Raw genomic sequence first — 22,208 nt, 5'->3', positions numbered from 1 at the left:
CTTCACTTTGGGTTGGATGGGGCAGTTGATCCCTCTGATTTTTAGGGCCCCCAAATCTAGTGTCCTCATGTTTGCTGTGGCCCAGCATCCCTGCAGCTCTTGCAGCTCTGAGGTAAGAAGTCCAGTCATGCTTCAAAGCTTTTGTCATTTGTTTTCACTTCCTTGCAAACACCTCAAGCAATAAATCCATCAAAAATGTGACTTCCTGGGAGGAAAGGAGGAGCTTTGCTTATGAAACACAAGATTGGAAACCACAATCCAGACAAAACAGCCAAATGCTTTATGGATAAACATAACTTGGATGCCAGGTGGGAGCTTTGCTTATGTGCTCAGGATGGCACTAATGGATGGAATTGAGTTTGAAAAGGAATCATTTCTCCCTTGCTGAGCCCGGTGAGCAGCACTGGCAAGCCTCGTCTTGGCTTGTTTGCTGCCCAGATTTTGCTTTATTCCTGGCCATTGCAGGGCCTTGGAGAGAGTCATGGTCATTTTACCCTCACTTTGGGCTAAATCTGAGGCAAATTGAGTTTATCACTGGTGAGAAAGTAGAAATCTTTGGCTGTGAGGTGCCTGTTAGACTCAAAGCTGATTATTTTCCTTCCCAAAAATAAACATCTGCTTATTAACACCGATAACTTTATGTTCTATATATTAGTTTGTTAAAAAAGAGATATTCTGGGGGCAACTTTGCTGAGAGATCAGTTTGCCTGAGTTCTTACTTGCTTCAGGAAAAATCAGCTATCATATTCAGCTCAGTAGTGCTGAACATCAGCCTGGCATACCCTTCCTGGAAGAGGATGACGGGAGAGGATCTTTGAAATTGCTCTCCTGGCAGATTGCTGGAAGCATCCAGGGCTGAGCAGTGGGGTAACAAAAGCTTCCTTACTGGGACTCTGAGAGTGGAGCATCATCCTGTTTGTGTCTCAAACCTCTGAGCTCCTTGAAGAAAGTCACTTTGACAGTCTTGGGACATGTCCAGGAGCATGGATGGTCCTTGCAGCCTGTTGGTGATACAGAGACTGGAAAAGCTACCCTCTTCCCTGGAAACCAGAGAACAAATGAAAAGTCAGCTTTCTTCCAGTGCCAGGGAAGACCTGAAAACTCTCCCACATGTGACAAGTGTCTTCCAGAGGCACAGAGCCATCCCCTCCCAAACCCCAGTGGGGCTGGATGCCCCAATCAAGTGGCTCAAGACAGGTATAACGGGTGATTTTCCAAGCCCTACTAATCATTTACTTGTGTATTTTAGCACCCCTGTTCCTCTTCAGGATTCCATTTTCTCCTATGTTGTCTACAGGAACAGGGAAATCAGCTCTGATGCATCACTTTTCATGCATAGCAGCCTCTGGGCACAGGTACTGCCAGCTGCCTGGTATCTTTTAGGACTCTTGTCCACTCAGCTTTTTGTCTAAATGTTTTCTTAATGTTTCTCTTCTGGACCAAATGGCTGCAAGTGCTGACAGAGCAATAGTAAATGAGTAAGTACCAGGCAGTTATAAGGGAAGATCACGTCATACTGTTTTTTACTTGTCCTTTTCCAAATTTTGTGTAAGTCAGTGGACAAGAGAGAGCCAGGGTCATTTGCTGCCTCCTGGTTTGAAAGTGCTGTACTGATTTTGTTCCTGACAGTGCAGTTCATGTCATGCATCTGCAGCTTGTGCTCTCTCCTGAATTTATTTGTCCCGTTCTCCCTTTCTGCTCCCTCAGTTTTCTTGTGAAAGTGCTTGAGGTCTCCATTCTGAAGAAGAAAAAAATGTTTTTCTTTTTTTAGGGTCATGCTTCAAAGGGGGGGGGTCCTTCTGCTGGCAGTCAGACCTCTCTGACACTCAGGAGCAGAACTGGTGTGGAGAGGCCTGGAGAGAGCCTTTTTGCTGGACTGGACTTTGTTTTACACTGATCATGAACTGTGTATTTTTGAAAGCCTCCTGGCTGGTGAAAGAAGTGGGCTGTGAAGGAGTCTGCCAGTGGAAGAGACCGAGTAGTCCTTGCCATAGAGGTGTGACTGGTCAGAAACGGGGCGAACACACTTGAGGGACTGAGCCAGCTTCTCCTCCCCAGCTCCCTCCTGGAACAGAGCTGCTCTCGTGGTGATCTTGTAAGGGATGCTGTGCTGGGTTATTGGAGCCCTGTGCTGGCGGGTGCAGGCTCAGAGCCCTGAAGGGTGAGCACCTGCAGTGTGCTGCAGCTGTGAGCGCCCTGCAAGGGACTCGCAGGGGTGGCTCGCTGGAGGGGGCTGGGTGACCTCATTCTGTCTGCAGCCTGCAGCTGCAGGGACGGCCTCTCCCCAGCACTGACGGCAGCCTGAGCACTGCAAGGAGGTGGGCAGGAGAAACCAGTTAGAGCAAGGCTACAGATTAGAGTTGGTTCTCTATGGAGCCCATCAGTTTCTTGCTGGCACTCTGGTGGGCTGACAAGCAGGGATGGAAATGAGGTAGAGACCAGAGCCCCGGGAGAGGAGGAAAAGCACAAGATTCTTTGGAATTGGGATTCTTTGGAGGGGTTGCTGTAGACCAGTTTACTTCTCCAGGATGCCTATATGAAGTCTCCCATCTGTCTCTCTTTGGGTCTTACCATCTAGCACAGCTTTGGATGCTGGGTGGGAGATGGCACATGGCTGAATCCAAGAGTGGGAAGCAACTGAAATAACTTGCGTGAAATGCCAGCATCGTGCTTGAGGAGGAGGAAAGGAGGGCTGGGATGTGCATGTGGTGGAGGGGAACAGTCACATAATCTCAGCTGTGTTGAAAGGGGGTGAAGGAGACAGCCTGATAACTGAAGAGTGGGTTATTGAGGAGGAGAAAGCTCTGGCAGGAGGAAGGATGCAGCACTTGAGGCAAGATGAGTGCAACTGCACAGAGATGAGTACTTCCTAGAGCAATGATAGAAGTTAATAGGTGTCACTGTACAAATATTTTGAAAGCTGTATCATACACATACGTGTCATCACACAGAGAGAATGTCACTGCTTTATTTGGTTTCTCATGTGCTTTGCTTTCTTTTGCTCTTGAGATGACAAACTCTTCCAGATGCTCTCTGGCTGCTGCTATGGAGAGTGCAGGGCCAAACTTGGAATGTGAATTAGCTTTTCTTCTACTTCCCCATGGTCAGAGACATGACCTCACCTGTGTTTTTTGTGAAAGACTGTCCTGGTCTCTTGGGAGCAGCTGCCATCATTATTCACAGTCATGGCTGCAGCGTGTCATACCTGTCTAGCCTAGCAGCTGGAGGCTGGTACTTTGCTCCTGTTAAGGGGAAATTAAGTAACCTTGTGTTGATTTGTCCCCATCAGTAGTGAGAGATTGACTGTGGAGCAAAAGAAGGGAGTATGCTGTATAGTTTCTGGCCAGAGGGCTCAAATATGTAGGAACAGGAAGGGAAGGATGACTCTAAAAGTAGGGAGCAGATCTGTATCTTATTCATTTATTTTTCCAGTGCCAAAATATAAAGGTGCACATTTCTGGTAGGAAATCAGACCATGTGCCCAGGTGTCATTAGCTTACTTGTCCTTCTTCCCATTCTTCCAGGTGTTCCAGTACCCCAAGGCCACCCTTTCCAGAGAAAAGGTCTTACCCATGCACCAGACCAGCATTGATGGGGTAGAAGACATGTCCAAGCTGGGAGATCTGCATGAAGCTGCCATCCTGCTTAACCTTCACCAGCGCTACCAACAGGGTAACATCTATGTAAGTGCTCCTCCCTTTTGACTTAATGGTTTCTGTTTAGCTTCAGGGCTGGCGCTTTGCACGTGAAGTACTGATGTTATCCTTGTCTCTTGAGGATAGGAATTGGAGGGGATTTCCTGCCTTGCCAGCTCCATCATCCTTGTGAGATCGTACTGTTTTCAGAGGGGCCTCTTTGCCTCTGTGGAGGAACTTCCAAAACATGAATTTTCACCTCTGAGCTTCGTGGCAGTTGTGCTGCTCTGTGTACTCTGTGGACATCCATGTTTGATAAGCTGTCATTTACATTCCCCAGGTTCCCCATTATGGCTGTTCCATGGTTTATAAGGCCAAGCAGACTGAAAAGTGCAACATATGCAGGTGGTTGCTGAGTATCCCTCCTTATCCAGACAGACAAAGATACTGCCTAACAAAACTAGGAACGCAAGCCTGTTGCCTAACTCTTCCGCTTTTACATGCAGTTGTGCCTTTTGTTTGTTTTTTTTTATTTTGATTGCTCTGCTCTCCTTGCACAGATGAATGAATACTCATAGCATCTCTTGATTTCCCTCTCAGGAAGGAGACAAGTGGTAGGAAGGGAACTTGTGAGGAAAAGCACATGTGGGACAAGACATCCCTGAACTGCTGGGATGGCAGTGCTCTGCTAAGACTTGGAGAGAACAAGGAAGATAGATTACAAAGACTGTCTTACCTTGCATGTCCGTGCAATGTGCACGCAGACTTTTCAGAATATGACAGAAAAAATGTAAATCTGTCTATGTTGCATAGCAACCGTTATCAAGGCAACCAAACCATATGCACCTGTATTCCAGTAAATTATCAGTAAAGTGACCCTGTTTCTGAACCACCTTCTGCACTGGATGCAGAGGAGACTGTAAATTATCTTTTTTTTTCCTTTTTTCTGTAGACACCTTTGCCTGTCTGTTAACACAGCCTTGTGACCCTGTGACAGTATCCATGTGCACACACTATTTTGATGGCCCATATCCTTGCTGCTCTTCTTGTCCTGTGTTTGACACATGCTATGTGTTTGTTCAGCTTTTGACCCATTTGGGTATATTCCTCCTGTTCTTCTTCCTCACACCTTAAAATGCGATTCAGGATTCTCTTTTCAGTCTGTGCCTTGTACCAGAAATGCCACGACACCAGCAGTGTCATAGCAGCCGTACCTCCTTAAGCCTTCCAGCTAGCTCTGATGTGGCATTCCTTCTCTTATTCAGCATTAGTTCTGTGCCTTTTCCATCTGTGCATAAAGGTGTTAAAGTTTAACACCTTTACACCTTGTTTTTTGCCTTTGCTTAGTGCATGAATCTCAGATGTGCATCTTGGGCCTGAAATTTTTGGAGATGTGTGAAGGGGCTCTGTGACATGCTCAGCACTGGGAAGAACCCCTCAGTGTAGGATTATTACCCCACCATGAGCTCCTAAAGGAAATCCTTTCTGATCAGGGAGTGTAGGTAGCAGTATATCTAGACTGGTCTGGCACCCATAATTAATTTACTACAGCAATACTGACAAGTTCAACAGTGCCTTTTGTTTTCCAGATAAATACTATTTGAGCTCTACCCAACTGTTGAAGGAAATTATGTGAGCACGGCAACAGCCTGCATCTTCCCTCTTCATTCTTACAATTCCTTTATTGCTTAATAAAAGTAGACCAAACATAATGTGAGTGATGTAGAAATGAGCCAGGGGCTGTACTGCCACATTTTGTGCTGTCCTTAGCAAAGCCATGCCTAACCATCCAAGTAGGATCTATTGTCCTGAGAAGTAGACTTGCCACATGTGGCTTGTCCTGCTCTGGAGAGTCCTTTGGGGGCAATTATTTTGCTGATAGAGTAGCTGGTATGTACATGGTTTTACTGTTACTAAAAATTATGGATAGAAATTGTCTATAAAGGAATGCATGTGATGAGGAGACTGCAACTGGGTGGTGGAAAAGTTTTCTAGGAACACCTTTGAAACACCTTTGAACACATCTCTTTGAAAGAGATGGCTGTACTGGAAGAAGTTCTGGAAAGGACTTTCCAGAAGTTCTCTGGAAAGGAACTCTGTTCCTAGTGAAATTACAATGGAAAATGCAATCTGAAACATCTGAGAAGAAAAGATGCTGTGAAGGTCTGGGAGAAGAGTTAGAATGGATATTTCTGTCTTGTAGTCTTTGGACAATGCCTGTTCCTCAGCTGCTTGTACAATGCTTTTTTTCCAATTCATGTTTTGACACTCAATGCTTTCCTTTCTCTCTCTCTCCACCTCTCTGGCCAAAGATCATCTGCTTGCTTATTGCTTTCATTACCAATTAATTATATTTCTGCCCACAAAGGTCCCTGTCAGAGGGTCCTCAGGACTTGATCCATGATAGTGTGTTTATACTGATAATGCAATTTGGCCTAGGTGATTTCTGCCCCCCCCCACCCCCCCAATGATCTCTGAGTGCTGCTTTAATAAATGAGTTTTAAATATTTTGGTGACTACAGCATCTTATCAGTCTGGCTTCTGGCTTCAGAGCTTGGCATTGCTATAACCTCAGATTTCATCTGGCCTGATGAGTCTTCTGTGTCACCACGTGTTTAATTTACAGCTTCTCCAGTAGATACATTCAAATGCTTTTATATCTGATGGGTGACTTGTAGTTAGTTCATGGTTTGGAAAGAATGCTAGATGTTGTCCCTGACCACAAATCTTGGCACCTCCTGCAGCAATCTTAAGTGTTTACTCGGTCATGTCTGCTAAGAATGGGCATTCCTTGAGTAGAGCAGTCCAAGATGTCCCTCTGAGGGGGGCCACCACACCAGCAGCATGGATGTTGACTGTATTACAAAGCCATCATTAGGAGAGAGGTGGCACCATTGCTCTGAACTGCAGCTCTGAGAATAACTGGATTTGAGCTGGTTGGCTGAACAGAAAAAGTCATGCCCCAAAAAGCAATATTAATTTCCTTTTCACTGCACAAAACAATATATTTGAAATTCAATAATGTCGTCTATGTATTTTATTTTAAATCGTGCTACCTCTTTTTTTGGACTGTGAGATTTTCAAAATAAAATGCTTAGAAAATATAGAAATGTTTCAACTTGAAATCCATAGCTTTATCTTCAGCTGTCAATTTTGATTTGGTTTACCAAATGATTTAAGCTGCACCAAACAGCATTTTTTCAGCAGAAGAAAAATGATATGCTTTGGTGGTTCTTTGCACATGTGTGTAGTGTGTGTGTGTGTGTTCCAACTCTGTTCAGGAGGTTCTTGAACCCTGCCAAGCTCCCTTTGCTTAGGACTGTGGATAAGGGGCGATGAAGTGTCTCCTGACACTCTTTCAGTCCTGGCTCTGCTACTTAGCTTCAAGCACAGTGCAAAGTAGCTGGGTATGAAGATGGCTCCATGTTTTTAAATTGTGTAAGCTTAATTTAACAAGGACAACAGGATAAGAATGTCATATTGTAAAGCAGCAAAATTCAGAGTGCGCAATCCATACCCAGCTGTACAGCTCCTTCTCCGGGGTTTGACATCTTTGCCAAACTGTGCAGCTCTCTGCTGAAGCCCAGTGTCCTTATTTAGGCTTTCTCCTTCACCATGACTTATTTCGGGGTCTGGCTTTGTTGTGATTTTTTTTTTTTTTCCCCCAGGAGCTTGCTTCATTTCCTTTCTGTGTTTTGTTTTTTTCCCCGTAGACAAACATTGGTTCCATCTTGGCATCAGTAAATCCCTACAAACCCATCCCTGGTCTGTACGGTGTGGATGCCATAGAGCTGTACAGACAGCACCGCCTGGGTGAGCTGCCTCCCCATATCTTCGCCACCGCTAACGAGTGCTACTGCTGCTTGTGGAAGCGTCATGACAGCCAGTGTGTTCTGATAAGGTTAGAAATGGAGAACCAGCACTCCATGGCTGCGTCACACGCCTTGCTCCTGCTGTTCCATTTGCATTGACATCTGCCTGAATACCCACACCACCCTCCCTGCCTTTGCCTGATCCCTGCTTGTCACAGCGGAGATGTCATGTGTTTATTCCTAGAGATCTCTTCTGTGCCGCGGGTAGGACGGTCATCAGCTCTGTCTGTCCTGGATTTGTGAATGAAATGTATGTTTTTTCTTCAACAGTGGAGAAAGTGGAGCTGGAAAGACTGAGAGCACCAAGTTGCTCCTGAAATTTCTGTCAGCCATGAGCCAGACCTCCCTCGGGGCCCCTGTGTCTGAGAAGAGCACTCACGTGGAAGAAGCCATCCTGGAAAGCAGGTACAGTCACCCTCGTGGGCACCCAGAGTGCTGGGTCAGCCTGCCTTTGGGGGCCCTGCCTTTGGGGGGCCTTGCCTTCTGGGCAGGGATGGAGCCAGACCTGGCTAGAGAGGATCACAGAACTGAATGGTGTCACATCAGGGAAACGTGAAGGTTGCCGTCTTGCCGGGATGCCTCCCTCTGGCTGCTCTCCCAGCTGTCCGTGGATGGATTAGGCTTCTTTCCAACAGCAATGTGGGATGTGTCTCCTAAGCTGGAGAATTAATGCTCCAGCTCTTGACTGTAGCTGTCCTCACAGTGGGTCTCTGTCATACTCTGGCTCCTGGTTTCCTCCATGAGCCCGTGCTTTCCCCCGGCCTCCCTGTGTTTTAGGCTGCTGGTATGTCTTGCCCTCAGGAGTCCCATGGGCAACCTGGCAGCTCTCTTGCTGTCATGGTAAGTGATTTCATGGAGAACCATCCATGGGAGCTGGCACCGGGGAACAACCACCACCCACATAAACCCTGATGAGGCATCAGGCAGACAGGGAAGCGTATGGTGTCTGAATCAAATATGTTTGAGAGAGAAGCTGGCAGCAGTGAGGGAATGGAGAGACATTTCAGGGAAAATACTTCATGCCAGAAGAGGTCCTACACCCCTGAGGGACCATGACCCACACATGACCTACGCTGGAACAGAGAGATGAAGGGGAAAAGTATCTGGAAAATCTGAAGAAGCAAAGTGTGGCTGAGGAAAACCAGTAAGAGGCAAAGACCAGCAGAGAAAATAAGGAACCAAAGAATGACAGAGAGAAGCAGTCCTGAGTGTGACCCCAGGCTCCTGTGCTGCTATGTTGGGGGAAATTTTGAGGGAGTGGGTGTAACCTGAGGTATAAAAGAAAGCTGAGGCTAAGAAATGGAGGACAGTAGGTGTTTGACTTCAGGTAAGCCTGGGGAAGAGGCAGGAAAGATACATGTTTTGTTGTTTGTGTCCTTGTTTTCCTTAATACCTGAATTATATTAAACAAATTACATTAAAATTTCCCAGATTGTCTTGCTTGTGGCTGAAGGACCTTGCTGGCAGTCCTGCAGTTTGGTACTGTCAAGGTTGAGGCTGAAGATTAGTCCCAGATGGAGCCTGTGATAGTTGCAGAAACCTCCAGAGGAGGCAGCTGTGAGAGCACTGTGCATTTTAGATCCTTATAAAGCAGAGCAGCCTTGAGCAGAAGGGCTGCTGCCCTTGGACCTGGTGTTCCAGAGACTGTTGCTGGATGATTTATCCTTTGCAGGTGTGCAGGTCTTAGCAGGCATGGAGGCAAATTGGAAAAAGCTCTGAAGAGGAGTAGAGTCATGACTCAAGATCTGCAAAATCTGCTTTAAGGCAAGCGGCTTAGAAGGCTCAAGCACTCTTAGCAGTTAAGTGATAACTTGACAGTGATCCAGAGGGCTTATGATGCTGGGTAGGTGATTCCTGAGTCTGTAAGATGCCACAGCTGTCAGCTGGAGTGAAGTAAGAGATCACAACCTGTTCCATGTACATCTCTAGTGTTACATGAACTATTGCAATATGAATGCAAGGGAATCTGATTTGTCACCTTTGCTCTGAAGACAAGAAGATGAAGGCCTGGCCCAGACCCAGAAGCTGCTGCTGGTCCAATGGACCCTACCTCATGTGTTTGGAGGTCAGCTGCACTTGCTCTGACAGTGGCCATCCTCAGGTTCACTTATGGTGGATTTTCATGCTTGCAGCCCAGCACATACCAAGAAACAATGCTGGATTCTTTCTCTGTTTCAGACAGCATTACAAACAAGGTGTTCATCAACCTTCTATAATTTGCTTGTGTTGGAATTTCCATGCTTGGTGTATTTCTCACAAATCAGGCTCTCAAAATTCCTTTGGCACTGTTGATTTGGTCTCTTTTCCTTCTTGAAAATATCCATCAGTTTGTTAATAATTCTGCTAGCTTCCAGCTTTTTTCCTTGCTTGCTTCACTCTGAAGCTCCCTTCTCCGTGTTGGTGCCACTGCTGACAGCATAACCACCTTTCCTGCTATTCATCCCCCAAGTCTTCAAATCTTTTTGTCTTCAGTTGTGCATCTGATCCTGAACTGCATATGGTGCAGTATTTCTGAACTCCACACTTCCCTTTCTGCTGCCCTGCTGAAACTGGTTCCCATTCTTTTGCATGCTGGAATGCATCCTACCCACATCCAGCGAACAGCCAGCATCACGTTCCTGATGTGCTGCTCCACCTTGCAGTTCACTTCTGCCTCAGGTGCCATGCTGTGATGTGCTGTTGGCACAGGCCATTTGCTCAGCCCAGGCCCCCTGCCCTCATTCCTGGCTGAACCAGCTCATCCCACCCTCTGCCTTGCCACTGCTCAGACACTCTCCTGCTTATTTCCCCCACTAAGCCTGAAAGACTTCACACTCATGTGTGTGAGCCCATTGCCAAACTGAACTATAAAGATATTTCCTTGTACTTTTCTTATATAATTTAACATGATTTAGAGCCACAAAGATTGGCTAGCTGGCTCCTCACTCTCACTGCATCTGTGGTGGTCATATAACATAACCCTGTCCTCCCTTTTCCTGTCTGTCCCTGTTAATTTTGTTGATTCATGGCAGTGGTGTGCTCAGTGGGATATTTCTGTGCAGTGTCCTTATTTACATACTTGTTTCAGAAGTGTGGGTCTTGGAGTTCAAATTCTTCAGGGCAAGGAACTTTCCTGATGTGTGCACCCAGACTTCTCTAACTGGCATTTCAGTGGTTGTAGTGTGTTATAACAGAGGAATTTTCATTTCTATCCTTGTTACTTGAAAGCAATTGTTTCAAGAGATGTTAGGAAAATATTGCCTGGATTTTACTGAAGGTTGTTGACTGTTTCCTTAAGCACAGCTCTCCCTTAGCTAACACTTGCAGGGCCTAAAGCCTTCTGCAAGCTCCAGGGTGTCTCTAGTTGTAGTTATTTTTTATGCTGAATTTACTAACTTGTGAATAATCCCGTATCTGCCCAAGTCTCCCATGGGACTGCACAATAGATCTGTGGAGATGTTTAAAAGCCAATATTTCTCAGGGTAATAACAGTAATAATTTTTGTTTAAAACTATGTATGTTTTAAAATTAGACATGAAAACATACAGGCTGTTCTTGTAGCATCTCTGTGATTCCTTGTCAGCCCTTCAGATTATTTTAGAATTGGCTTAATTGAAGAAATTAGTATTTTAATCCTGGATTCTGTGTGTCAATTTGAGTGGTTTAGGCTTTTCCCTTGTACTCTTCTGTGAAGCAACTACCAAGCATTTTAACTGTTTTTTCCTGAAGATGAGAAGGTGAACAGCAGATAATATTCTTCAATTTATGGCTGGTCTGATGTTTGGTGATAGATTTTTTTTCTCTTTTTTTTTTTGACCTGAAGTGGATGATATTGCTCTCTTAGAATGTAATTTTCAGATCTATAGTGTGTCTATAGTCCCTCTACTTGGAAACCATGTAGCTTATATCAGCCTAAGCAAGATTTAGGCAACAGGGGCTTGTGTATACTTGTTCCAGTTCCAATTTAAGTGCCAAACAAATTGTTTTATTACTGTATATTAGTTTGAAGATGTTTGCCTGTAATTTTAAGAGATGGTTTATCAAAGGCAGAAGGAAAAAAGGTAGAATGAATATAGAAGTACGTGGTTTAAAGCTACAGGGTGTTTGCTATATATGTCTGATGCTTCTGAAAATCCTTAAAAAAATACACTTACATTCATGGGATGTGCTGAGGACACAGCCTGGCTGGCTCTTGCCACCTTTCATTTCCTGAAGTCACACTGGTGGAGAATGCCCTTGACAGTGTGTGTACCAGCTGCCCATACAGACTGGGAGCTGATTTAATTAACTGTAATCCCAAAGGTTTAAAATTTATCTAGCAGCGTGTTAAATTGCTCTTGCTATCCTTCCTTTCCCTTGAGCTCTTCCTGCTTGTCCAGGCTGGTGCTGTAACAAATAAATCTCTTGTGGCAGAACACAGTGTGCAAATGTCAAAAGACTTTGTTTTAATGGTATCCCATCACTAATCATATCTTCATTCCCTTTTTCTACAGCCCCATTCTGGAGGCCTTTGGAAATGCCAAGACAGTTTATAACAACAACTCCAGCCGCTTTGGCAAGTTCATCCAGCTGCACTTCTCTCAGCATGGACACATCCAGGGAGGCCGAGTAACTGATTGTATCCTTTTCTGCAATGGACCAGAAATGGATTGAGTGAGCAGAGAGGAGGAGGAGCTCATTGTAGGTCAGGAAATCCCTCATCAAAGTTCTTCAAAGTCAATTTACAACTGTGGGCAAATTTGCAACTTAAAGAGGGAAGAAGTGTTTGTTTTGTGGCTCTGCAGCACCTAACTCTGGGAACCTTTTGTCTCAGTACTGCATTAGGTGGGGCGTAGTTTGACTTTTCACTTTGTTAATCTCAACGCTTGATACTTAAAACCCTGGAATTTTCTACCTCGGAAGATCCCCTAGGCTGATTACATTCTGTTTGCTCCACATAACATTGTTCACTTATCTTAGCTCTGCCAATGAATTCCTGATTGAGAAAAGTGAGACCAAAGTAAGAATAAATATATTCTGCAAAATATTTGGGTGCAGAAGAGAATTATGAGTCCCTGTTTTGGGCTGCCATCTTCAGTGGACCTTGGAACCCTAGTCATAAAATCACAGAATATCTTAAGTTGGGAAGGACCCATACGGATCATTAAGTCCAACTCCCTGCTCCTCTCAAGACTGCCTAAAATTAAATCATATGAGTTATGAACATTGTCCAGATGCTCCTTGTACTCTGATGAGCTTGGTGACATGACCACTTCTGTGAGGAGCCTGTTACAGTGACAAGAAGGACAGTGAAGATTGGATACAGTCAACCTGTGTTAAGCCATGATGACTTTCTTCCCTGTATGGCCAGGTACCCCTCTCCCAGAGGCTTTGACATATCTTTTGTCTCCATGAGGCAGGTAAAGCTGCCCTGGCTACATTTCCTGGTGTATGTTCAAAGCTGCTGCTGACTACAAACCACACCAACTGGCACTAGTATAGCAGCCTGATGAATTTACTGCTGTTGTAAATGACAAGCTTGGATTGTTTGGCCTCCGCTCTTTGTGCTGTCAGTAGATTTAAGATAGAGGTTTCCTGCAGGAGCAATGAGAACTGATGCAAGACTTGCTGTGTGCAATGCAGACTCTCAGATAAGAGTGGGCTCTAATCTTTCTAGGTGTCCCTAATGTGGCTCATGTTTTGTTAGGTTATCTATGTTCTACCTGGCCCTGCCCTTTTATATATATCTTTGGTACATCATACCTCTTTGGACAAGGAATAGAGAGGGTGATCTAAGACGATGTTTAGAACCACTCTTTACCTACCTTTCCAAAGTGTCAGTTATTTCATTATTTATTACTGGTTGCAGGGTTCATCCCAATATGTCTAGAAGATTTTTTTGCCTATCATCAAGAAATCTGTGCTTCTGTCACTTGGATGTTTTTTCCTTAACATGCTATTCAGATTTACTGGAAAAGGTAGGTATCACCTCTACTGAGTGCTGGGTGAGCCCTCTCCTCATAGAAGGTGTGGCAGTGCCAGGTCACCTCCTGCATGAGGCTGTCTGCACCGCAGCGTGCAGACGTCAGCTCCTGAGGTGTTACTACTGCAAATGTCCCAACTGAGGAAGAGGCAGAGGAGCAATGTTTGTTCTGTATCTATCACAGCTTGTTCTCCCGTCTTTGATACACACTGTGCATTACAGAGAGACTCCAAGAAAGAGCTGTTTACCGAGGAGAAAGGAAGAGAGAAGTACCTGGAAATACAGCTCCACAGAGAAGCATATGGGGTACAACTCCAAATGCAGGCATCTCTGATCGGATGTAGTTTACTTTGGAGTCAGGAATTCACTGAGGAGCAGGGCCAGAACTGACAAAGTTCTGTTTGTTAATGTGTATGCTCAGTTGCTCAGCCACAAAGATCTTGATGTAGAATTTACTTAGACAAAACCGTCATTAAATAGCAAGAAACCCCTCTTGTGCATTGGCCCTGGAGATTTACCTGTATCCTGCTCCTCTCTTTGCCTTTGCAACCACAAGTCTGATCTTTTCCTGCTGGCTACTCTTGTATTCTTTGTTTCAGAACAGGGTGGTACATCAGAACCCCGGGGAGCGGAATTACCACATCTTTTATGCTCTGCTGGCTGGTGTGAGCGGGGAGCAGAAAGGTAAATTCATTTTCTGAGATACATCTCTTGTCCTGTTTCCAGTCCAACATGTGAAGCAGGTGTAAGTCACTTAGAGCATGGATAGTTCACATACTTGATATGTAGCTTCTTCTTGAAGGCCAGCAATATGGTGATTTTGTGGGAAACAGAAAGGAGAGCTAAGAGAAAGAGGCTGAGGATGACTGAAATTCCTTATGATAAAAGACTTCAGGCATTCTGTACTGAAGGAAAAAGTATGTGCAAAGTGATGAGGTGATGGAACTGGCTAGAGGCAGAGGAAGGGTAAAGAGTCTTGATTCAGCTGGTGGGAGCTGTTCAAGGAGTTCAAAGGATGGACTGATAGATATATTTTTAGAATAAATCTTCAGTATAGGTAATAGTAGAGAGAAGAATTACAAAGACCAGCGATGTAGTGGAGGTCCTAGAGCCAATACATGTCTTGTGTCTGAACAAAGGGTTTATAGCTCTGTACTTGGGGAAGGGAGAGCTGGATGTGAAAAAGTGGACACAGAGAAAGTGGCAGCTGCTGCCTGTGGATGAATCTTCTTTGTAGTGCAGCATCCCCCTAACAACTTTTGTGTGTGTCTGTCCCAGGCATTGCTGAGCACTGATGGTGTTTCTGGAGAGGTCACATAGGCAGGCAGGAACACGTTGCAGTTGTACTCTGCTTTTGAGGGCCTGGGGAATTTCTTTATGCTTTTGGTTTCTGTGTGTTAGGATAATCAAATGGAAGATTTGGGCCTGACAGAGTAGAAGGGAGTAGGATTTCAGTTTTAGGGGGTACATGCAGGAATGGCTACTGAGGTCAATTCAGAGATCAATCTAAAGCAAAGGAAAATAGTGGGGATTATGGTTATTATCAACTGCTTAGGGAAAACATACAAAACAGATTCTTTTCTTCAGCAGATCTCTGCTATTCCTCCCCATCTACTTCTCCAAGCTGGTGTCCCAGGCTGCTTCACCTCCCCATCTGTAATGTGGTTTTGGCTCTTGATCATCCTTGTCTCCTTTCTCCATTGATCTTTTAATCCTCCTACGTTCTTTTCAAAATGGGGGATCAAATCTGCAGGTAGTGTTTAAGATGTGGTTGCACAGCAAATATACAGAGACCTAATTCTGGTTTTACATTTAGTTTTGTGAACTATATTCAGTTTTTAACTGCTGCTTAGCACTGAGTGTCTTCAGAAATCTGACCGTGACTGTCTGAACTCTGTGTCAAGTGATGATATCTAATTTAGAGGTCATTACCATATGTATACAGTTAAGACTATTTTTCTGTATACTTTTGGAGCTAGAATTAAAAGTTTTTTTCTTGAGTCAATTCAGTATTGAGATATTCTTCTGAGACTCTGCAGTTTGGGATTTGACTGTTCTAAGTTATTTTGCATACCATCTGCAAGCTTTGTTACAGCACACCTTCCTCTTCTATGAACTACAAGACTGGTTGCTAAATAAATTGTTGTCTCTCCCCTGCCTCTTTTTCTTCTGTTGCAGAGAGCCTCTCCCTCTGTGAGCCAGAGACTTATCGCTACTTGAACCAGTCTGGCTGTGTGACTGATGAGAACCTGAATGATCTAGAGATGTTCAGTAAGGTCATGGTGAGTCCAGTCCTAAGTCCTCCTGAACTTTTGGGCACAGTCTCAATGGCTAAACAATGCTGCATGGTCTAGATCTCACAGGCAGAATTGATTTGCCCTAAGCCAAAATTTGGTGTTCAACAAGTCCAAAACTCAGCTAAAACAAGACTGGAAAAGTGGCTTTAGTGTGCAGAAATGGGTGAATTTGGGAAACAGTCAATATGAATAATAATTTAGAATGATAGAGAGTTTGGGGGAGCAGAACCCAACCCCAGAATGGTTTGTGGGAGCCTTCTGGATAGCCTGGTTCAGGAAACCCAGACTGACCATTAGAAGGGGAAGAGTTTGGTCTGAAGGTACTGTTTTCCAGAAATATTCCAGTGAAGTTATATCACCTGGGCAAATCACCTGTTGTGAAATATCACAGAGATTTAACAGACACCTGTTTATCAGAGGTTAAGGGATTAGCCAGATGAATGTGCAAATTCATGTTTTATTTGCTAATGCTTGTTGGCCTGAAGGCTTTAATAATGTAGGTGAAATCAGATAGGCAAGATGAGTAGAGTCAGCTTAGGATTTCAGTACCTCCTGGTTAGGTGTGATTTAAGGGGAGGCAGTACCTGTACAACAGAAGTTTCAATGGCAAAATGGCATTTATTCTTCAGCTGGAGAGATGCTGGAGGAAAGAAGGGAACTAGAACTCCAGAGTGCCCCACTGACAGGGTGAATGCATGAAGACCAGATCCTACCTCTCAAAGTCAATTTATGCCCCAAAAACCCTGGCTCACATGCAGGCATTAAGAGGGAATGTGGCATGCTTCCTTATTATCTGATAATCTCTTTCCAACCATCTCACAGTTAATGCTGAAAGCCTGGTTTTAAATCTTGCTGCATAAATCTACTATACTAAGAATGAATTAAGGGGGTTATGTAGATCAGAGTAAATTAAGTATCTTATATGGATCCATCCTTCAGGGAAGAAAATAAGTGAGAATGTGGAAGCCATCCAGGAACATCTGTAACCTGTGCTGCCAGTGTTCAGGGGAGGAATTCCTCACACAGGCACAAACATGTTCTTCCTGTGACAGCAGCAAAGTCCAACCTGAGGATGGGGAAATGCCTGCCTTAGGTGGCAATAGAGTAAATGTAAGAGAGGCTGGGAGACAGCAAATATCATTGACAAATGTATAGCTCAGAGAGGTGCTGTGCCATCCCATTTCATTTGTATTCATGGTGACTGTAATTCTGAGTTTTACATCTTACACACACTGGACCTAGCTCCCGTGGTTGCATTGTACTTGGCTGTACATACAGCTAACATTAGCTGTTTGGTTTTGCATAGACTGCCATGAAGGTGGTGGACTTCAGCACTGAAGAAATCAGAGACATCTTCAAACTTCTTTCTGGCACACTTCATTTGGGAAACGTTGAATTCATGACAGCCGGTGGGGCCCAGGTTACAACAAAAGCAGGTAAGTAGGACCCTAGCAACTTGGCAGACCATGCAAAGCCCCATAAGGCCCCCAATAAAGCCCTCTCCCTTTTCCTTTCTCCCTCTGTTATGATAGTCTGTAGTACCTTCACCAGCAGGTTCCCTGTAGTTTAACTCTACAGAAGCATTGCCACAGGATGCATGGCTCCAGGGTACCAGTGGGATTTAGTTGGTCTGTGGCCCTGTGATCCATTTGTGCTCCTTGATATTCTCAGACTGAGTCCACAGCCTCACAGTTTCTCTTTTGGATTGAAAGAGATGGAAGAAATAGGATCAGGAAGGAGTTTTGAGATAAAAGTGATCTGTTAGAGACTTTCTCCCATCTTCATTTGAAGCAGTTGCTAGTGTGCACTCTGTTACAGTTATTTAATCTGAGGTGGTCTGCAAAGTAAGTCCCAAAACAGACAGAAGCAATAAAAATATATTACAAGTGTTTCAAGTCTTAAGTTAATTGCCTCTCTTCTTAATATACAAATTTAGCAATCCCATGCTCAGACTGCAGTATTGTGCTTTTACAAAAACATGAAGTGTTTTGCTGGTGCTGACTCCTACACATGGTTTTGCTCTTCCTGTTGTCAGCAGGAAGGCTGACTTACATGAGTATCTGACTGTGCTCTATAATGGGTGTATGAGCCTCAGAATGGGTATGTGAACCTACAGCTTTGGGTATGCCCAAGAGAATCAAGTAAGGGAGAGTGTTTTGTGCTGGGGTTTAGTCACCTGCCTTGTAGAAGTCCCTGGGATTTCATCACCAAACTGTAAAAATATCCCTATGAGTGATGGGGATCCATGCAGGAGAAAAGTATGTGTCTTCCTTTCAGTGCTGAATGTTGCCAGTGACCTCCTGGGCTTAGATGCTTTTCAGCTTTCTGAAGTGCTGACACAGAGGTCCATGATTCTGCGTGGGGAAGAGATCAGCTCCCCTCTCACTGTGGAGCAGGTAAGTGTCCTAGTGTATGCTTCCACTTCTGCCACTTCTGCATTTCCAGGCCCCGAGTCTTCCTCCTGTGTCACCCATTCCAGCCTAGGGCCTCCTGTTTCCTCAGGTATTTTGCCCTTATTGGTAGCTGAGGTCCCAGTGTTGACTCTGCTTTTCAGGCTTTACAGGGGAGTTCACTGGCAAATGCCAGTGTGCAATACTGGTTTTAAGTCACCTTCACTCACCAGGAGCTGGTCATACTTGTGTCATGCAGAAGGTGCATCAGATGCTTTGTGGTGCATGTGTGCATGCTTTAACCTGCAGAACTCCTAGGCTGCGCTATGTTTACTGGAAAGTAAAAGCTGGCACACAATTCCCACAAAACATTTGGCATATGTTAGGCAGTTACCCCCACAGCAGCTTCTTTCCAGGTCCATACAACCACAAAGGAGGACTGAATAAACTGATATGTAGCTCTTGCTGTGTTGTTGATCACTTGAGGGCACTCTTGGTGTTTTAGGTCCATGCACAGATAACTGTAGAAAATCCTCTGTCATTATTAAAATGCAAGACACTGGAAGACAAGGAGTACTGTTACTACGCTGGAAAAGGCACCATGTTATAGCAAAATGAACATCTGTAATGGAAATCATGTGCTGGCACAGACTTTAGGGGGTTATCAATCCAACGCCTACATTGGCAGAGAAGCCAGAGTTACTAGACTCTCTCTGATGGATGTCTGTCTAACTTTCCTTCAGATTTCCCATGGAAGGAATTTCACAGCATCTTTAAGTATCCTGCTTTAGCTGCAGTGGAGTCTGGATTTGAAAAGATTTTCCTCATATTTTAGATTACCTTTGACATCCCAGCTGTCCACCTTACAAGCTTTGGCTTCTGTGAAGTTTTTCATGTGGTGTTCTCTTTTCTAAGCTAAACAATCCAGTTCCGTCAGTGCTTCCTTGTAAGTAATTTTCTAAATCTCTTTGTCTTCTGTCTGTTTTCCCACATCTTTGAAGAAGTAGAGTGCCCCTAACTGGGCACTGTGTTCAAGCTGAAGTCTCACCAGTGCTCATGGTAGAGTAGTTGCTTGTTTTCTTGCTATGGACACACAGGCTAATGTATCACAAACTAAGCTTTGCCTTTAAGAAATGGTCTCCTCTTTCTGCATAGTCTGTGACCTTTCTTTGCAGTAAAATTGTGTGAAAAATATTTTTCAGCCTGTGAAAAATAATCTGTGGTAGATATCTTCAGTATCAAACACCACAGTTTTCTTCTCAGCTGGCTATTCTAAATAAGCCACATCTTCCTCTAGCAGTGCACAAGGTTGGATAACAGATAATACCAGAGACACTCCATGCAGCCCACAGCAATGGCATGCAGTTGTAGGATTTACAGAGTCTCCCTGAACAGATACATCTTTCCCTGATGGTATAGCTATGCTTGACATGTGCGTGTATTGGACCCCACATTTACTGCTTGCAGCCCAATGAAGTACCAAGGCCACAAAAAAATTGTGATAGCAAGTGGATGCTGCCATTTGGCTGTCTTCATTAGGTGAGCCTGTTGCACTCAACACTGGGCCTGTAAAGACTGTTCCTGCCTAAGCCTTAAGTGCTGCACCCACCTATTCCCACTTGTGGAGTAGAATTGCTGGGGTTTTCTCATTATGTAATGGGCTCGTTACCCATCTGAGCTTTGACATTTCAGTGGGCTGAATGGATAAACTGGGATAAAGGCAGGCAAAGCTGGCAGGATGAAAGGCGCCTTTGAGAATCTCATTTGAGCCATATTGTGGGGACAGTGGCTTTGCTTACAGCTGGATGGGGAGGTCCTGTTCCTGGGAAATGTGTCCAACTTACTGCATAGCCAGATACACTACAGAGGCATGGCCTTGAGGGCATTCTTAGTCCCAACCAATAAGGCAGATCATCTGATGGAGAGAAGAAATAGCCAGAAAAGGCATGTGTGCCCAAGCTTTGAAATGTTCACTTTAGTGGAGAAGGGAGGTTATTCTGTGTCAAATTTGAGCTGCTGAAGAGGAAATAGTACCTAGGAAGAGAAAGGAGGAGAAAACCAGTGTGGTTGGGTGAAAAGGGGGATCTGGCAGGCTGGGTCTCAGAAGTTTGTGAGACACTGGAAGGGATCAGAAACAGTTGGCCCGTGCCATTAGCAAAGAGCTCATGTTGTTTAGGGTTGTAAAACTGAAGGGGGCAAGGGTGCATTTAGAAGATCTGTCATTGCTGGTCTGGCCTACTGAAGGAATGGCCCTGCTGGTGTCACAGGCGAGACAGGGGAAACAACCTGTAATCTATTTACTGCGGTTTATTTATGAAATGACAAGATTACAGCTTTCACCCTACTTGATTATTTCATGTACTGGCTCGCTTGCCCCTCAGCATTACATTCTCTGGAATTCTCTAGATTTCAACTTCTTTTCCCAGTTTGGAGTTTGCAGCTTGTCCAAGAGGGTTGGGCAAAAGCTTACCTGGGTTTATATTGTGCAGTTGCAGTTATCAGTCTCAGATACTACCAGCCAAGGTCCTTGGGCATGCCCTGACACTTATCTCCATGTCTCTGATCTCCAGGATCTTTCTCCACTTCCAGCATCTTTCTTCCAGTCATGATCTTTGCTATCTTCTCTCCTGGCTCCTTTTTCTGTCCTCTGAGATCATTCCTTCTTGTTAGGGACCCTTATTTTTGGCCTTCTTGCCATTCCAGAACTCTAAACTCTGTTTACCCATTCTAAATAGGGTATGTACAGAAGGACAGCACATGATCAGACTCTCAATTTGTGGTTCTGTCTCATGTCTTTTTATTAATTGGAGGATTTAAGGTGTGCCGCTTTTGTTTGTCCAAATGTTATCAAAATATGTAACCAGCACATTCCTTGTGCAGATACCGGGCAGTAGGCTTTTGCTTGAGATACCAAAAGTTTGATTTTGGATGTTCATCCACACGCTTACATGCACTCAATTATCTACTGCCTGTTAGTGATCACCATTTAAGTTATTTTTTCCACGTATGACACTTGGTTATGGTATCTGCATGGGATGTTGGGTCAACTGCAGCAAAGTTTCAACCCATGAACTTCTGGGGCATGTGTCCTGGCTGTTGGCCAGCCTAATTGGAATCCTAATTGGATTCCATAATGCTGATTGCAGAAATGTTTTGGAAAGGGAATTTTTGAGGGTAACTTGGTGACAGAATATTCTATTAAATCCTGCCCTACCAGTTTTTTGAAAACTGAGCAGACACCCATTTGACAGCTCTACTAGGAGTACTGAACCGAGATACCTTGCCTGTCACTGCAAATGTTGGCTCAGGTGATACAAATTACTGCTGTGGGCTTAGTTGTGAGGTATTTTGCCACCTACCCTGTCCCAGCACTTGTTCCAAAAAATGTCACCGATTTTGGTACTTCCTTTGCCCTCTCAAGTGCAGTCACCCAAAGATTATGTCTTGTCTGTGTGTGGCCTGGCTATTTGAGAATTTGTTACAAATAAATACTGCACTGTACACAGCCAGTACAGAGGCTGAGAAACCTGAAGAGGTGTGGAGGAACCTAAAGTCCCATAGAGATTCCTGTGGCCCTTATGCCTTCTGTTCTCTTTGTGACTCATTTTTTTCTCTCTGTATTTACAGGCAGCTGACTCCAGGGACTCCCTCTCTATGGCACTCTATTCCCAGTGTTTTTCATGGCTCATTAGCAAGATTAATACAAAGATCAAAGGCAAAGAAAACTTCAAGTCTGTGGGCATCCTGGATATCTTTGGCTTCGAGAACTTTCAGGTCAGGATTTTGTTTTTGGGGTGGGCTGGTTTTGGAGATGTTGATGCATCTTGGAAGAAACTTTGGTGGGTTTACATTCTGGTAAGGATAGCATAGGGCATTCTGGAGTCTCTACCCTGCCACTTTCCCCTGAAAGCAGAACGATATATTTAGCTGCCCATTTCTGCCAGCCATATTCATATAAGCTGATGTTCAAGGTCTGGTTTGTGATACAGACCCTAAGCAGATCTGCTGTGATAGATAATACTGAATTTTTGATTTGTATGTGAACCAACTATCCAAATCCTACAAGTACATTG

The 22,208-nt window shown here is 44.4% G+C and overlaps 1 protein-coding gene across 1 annotated transcript in view; it reads left to right on the top strand.

The window, feature by feature from the left end:
• Positions 1-22,208, top strand: part of LOC128791075 (unconventional myosin-X-like) — an 89,485-nt gene that overhangs the window by 15,546 nt on the left and 51,731 nt on the right. The window contains exons 4-13 of the mRNA XM_053948440.1: positions 3,525-3,683; positions 7,349-7,536; positions 7,778-7,912; positions 11,980-12,104; positions 13,430-13,443; positions 14,048-14,132; positions 15,627-15,730; positions 17,052-17,181; positions 18,023-18,141; positions 21,763-21,909. Coding sequence (XP_053804415.1) covers positions 3,525-3,683; positions 7,349-7,536; positions 7,778-7,912; positions 11,980-12,104; positions 13,430-13,443; positions 14,048-14,132; positions 15,627-15,730; positions 17,052-17,181; positions 18,023-18,141; positions 21,763-21,909 — 1,206 coding nt within the window. The remainder of the gene's footprint in view (positions 1-3,524; positions 3,684-7,348; positions 7,537-7,777; positions 7,913-11,979; positions 12,105-13,429; positions 13,444-14,047; positions 14,133-15,626; positions 15,731-17,051; positions 17,182-18,022; positions 18,142-21,762; positions 21,910-22,208) is intronic.

The sequence above is a fragment of the Vidua chalybeata genome, chromosome 7 (assembly GCF_026979565.1).
Source record: "Vidua chalybeata isolate OUT-0048 chromosome 7, bVidCha1 merged haplotype, whole genome shotgun sequence".
In the NCBI taxonomy this organism is placed as follows: domain Eukaryota; kingdom Metazoa; phylum Chordata; class Aves; order Passeriformes; family Viduidae; genus Vidua; species Vidua chalybeata.
The sequence above is the reverse complement of the archived record's forward strand: the minus strand, read 5'-3'. Positions and strand labels throughout refer to the sequence as shown.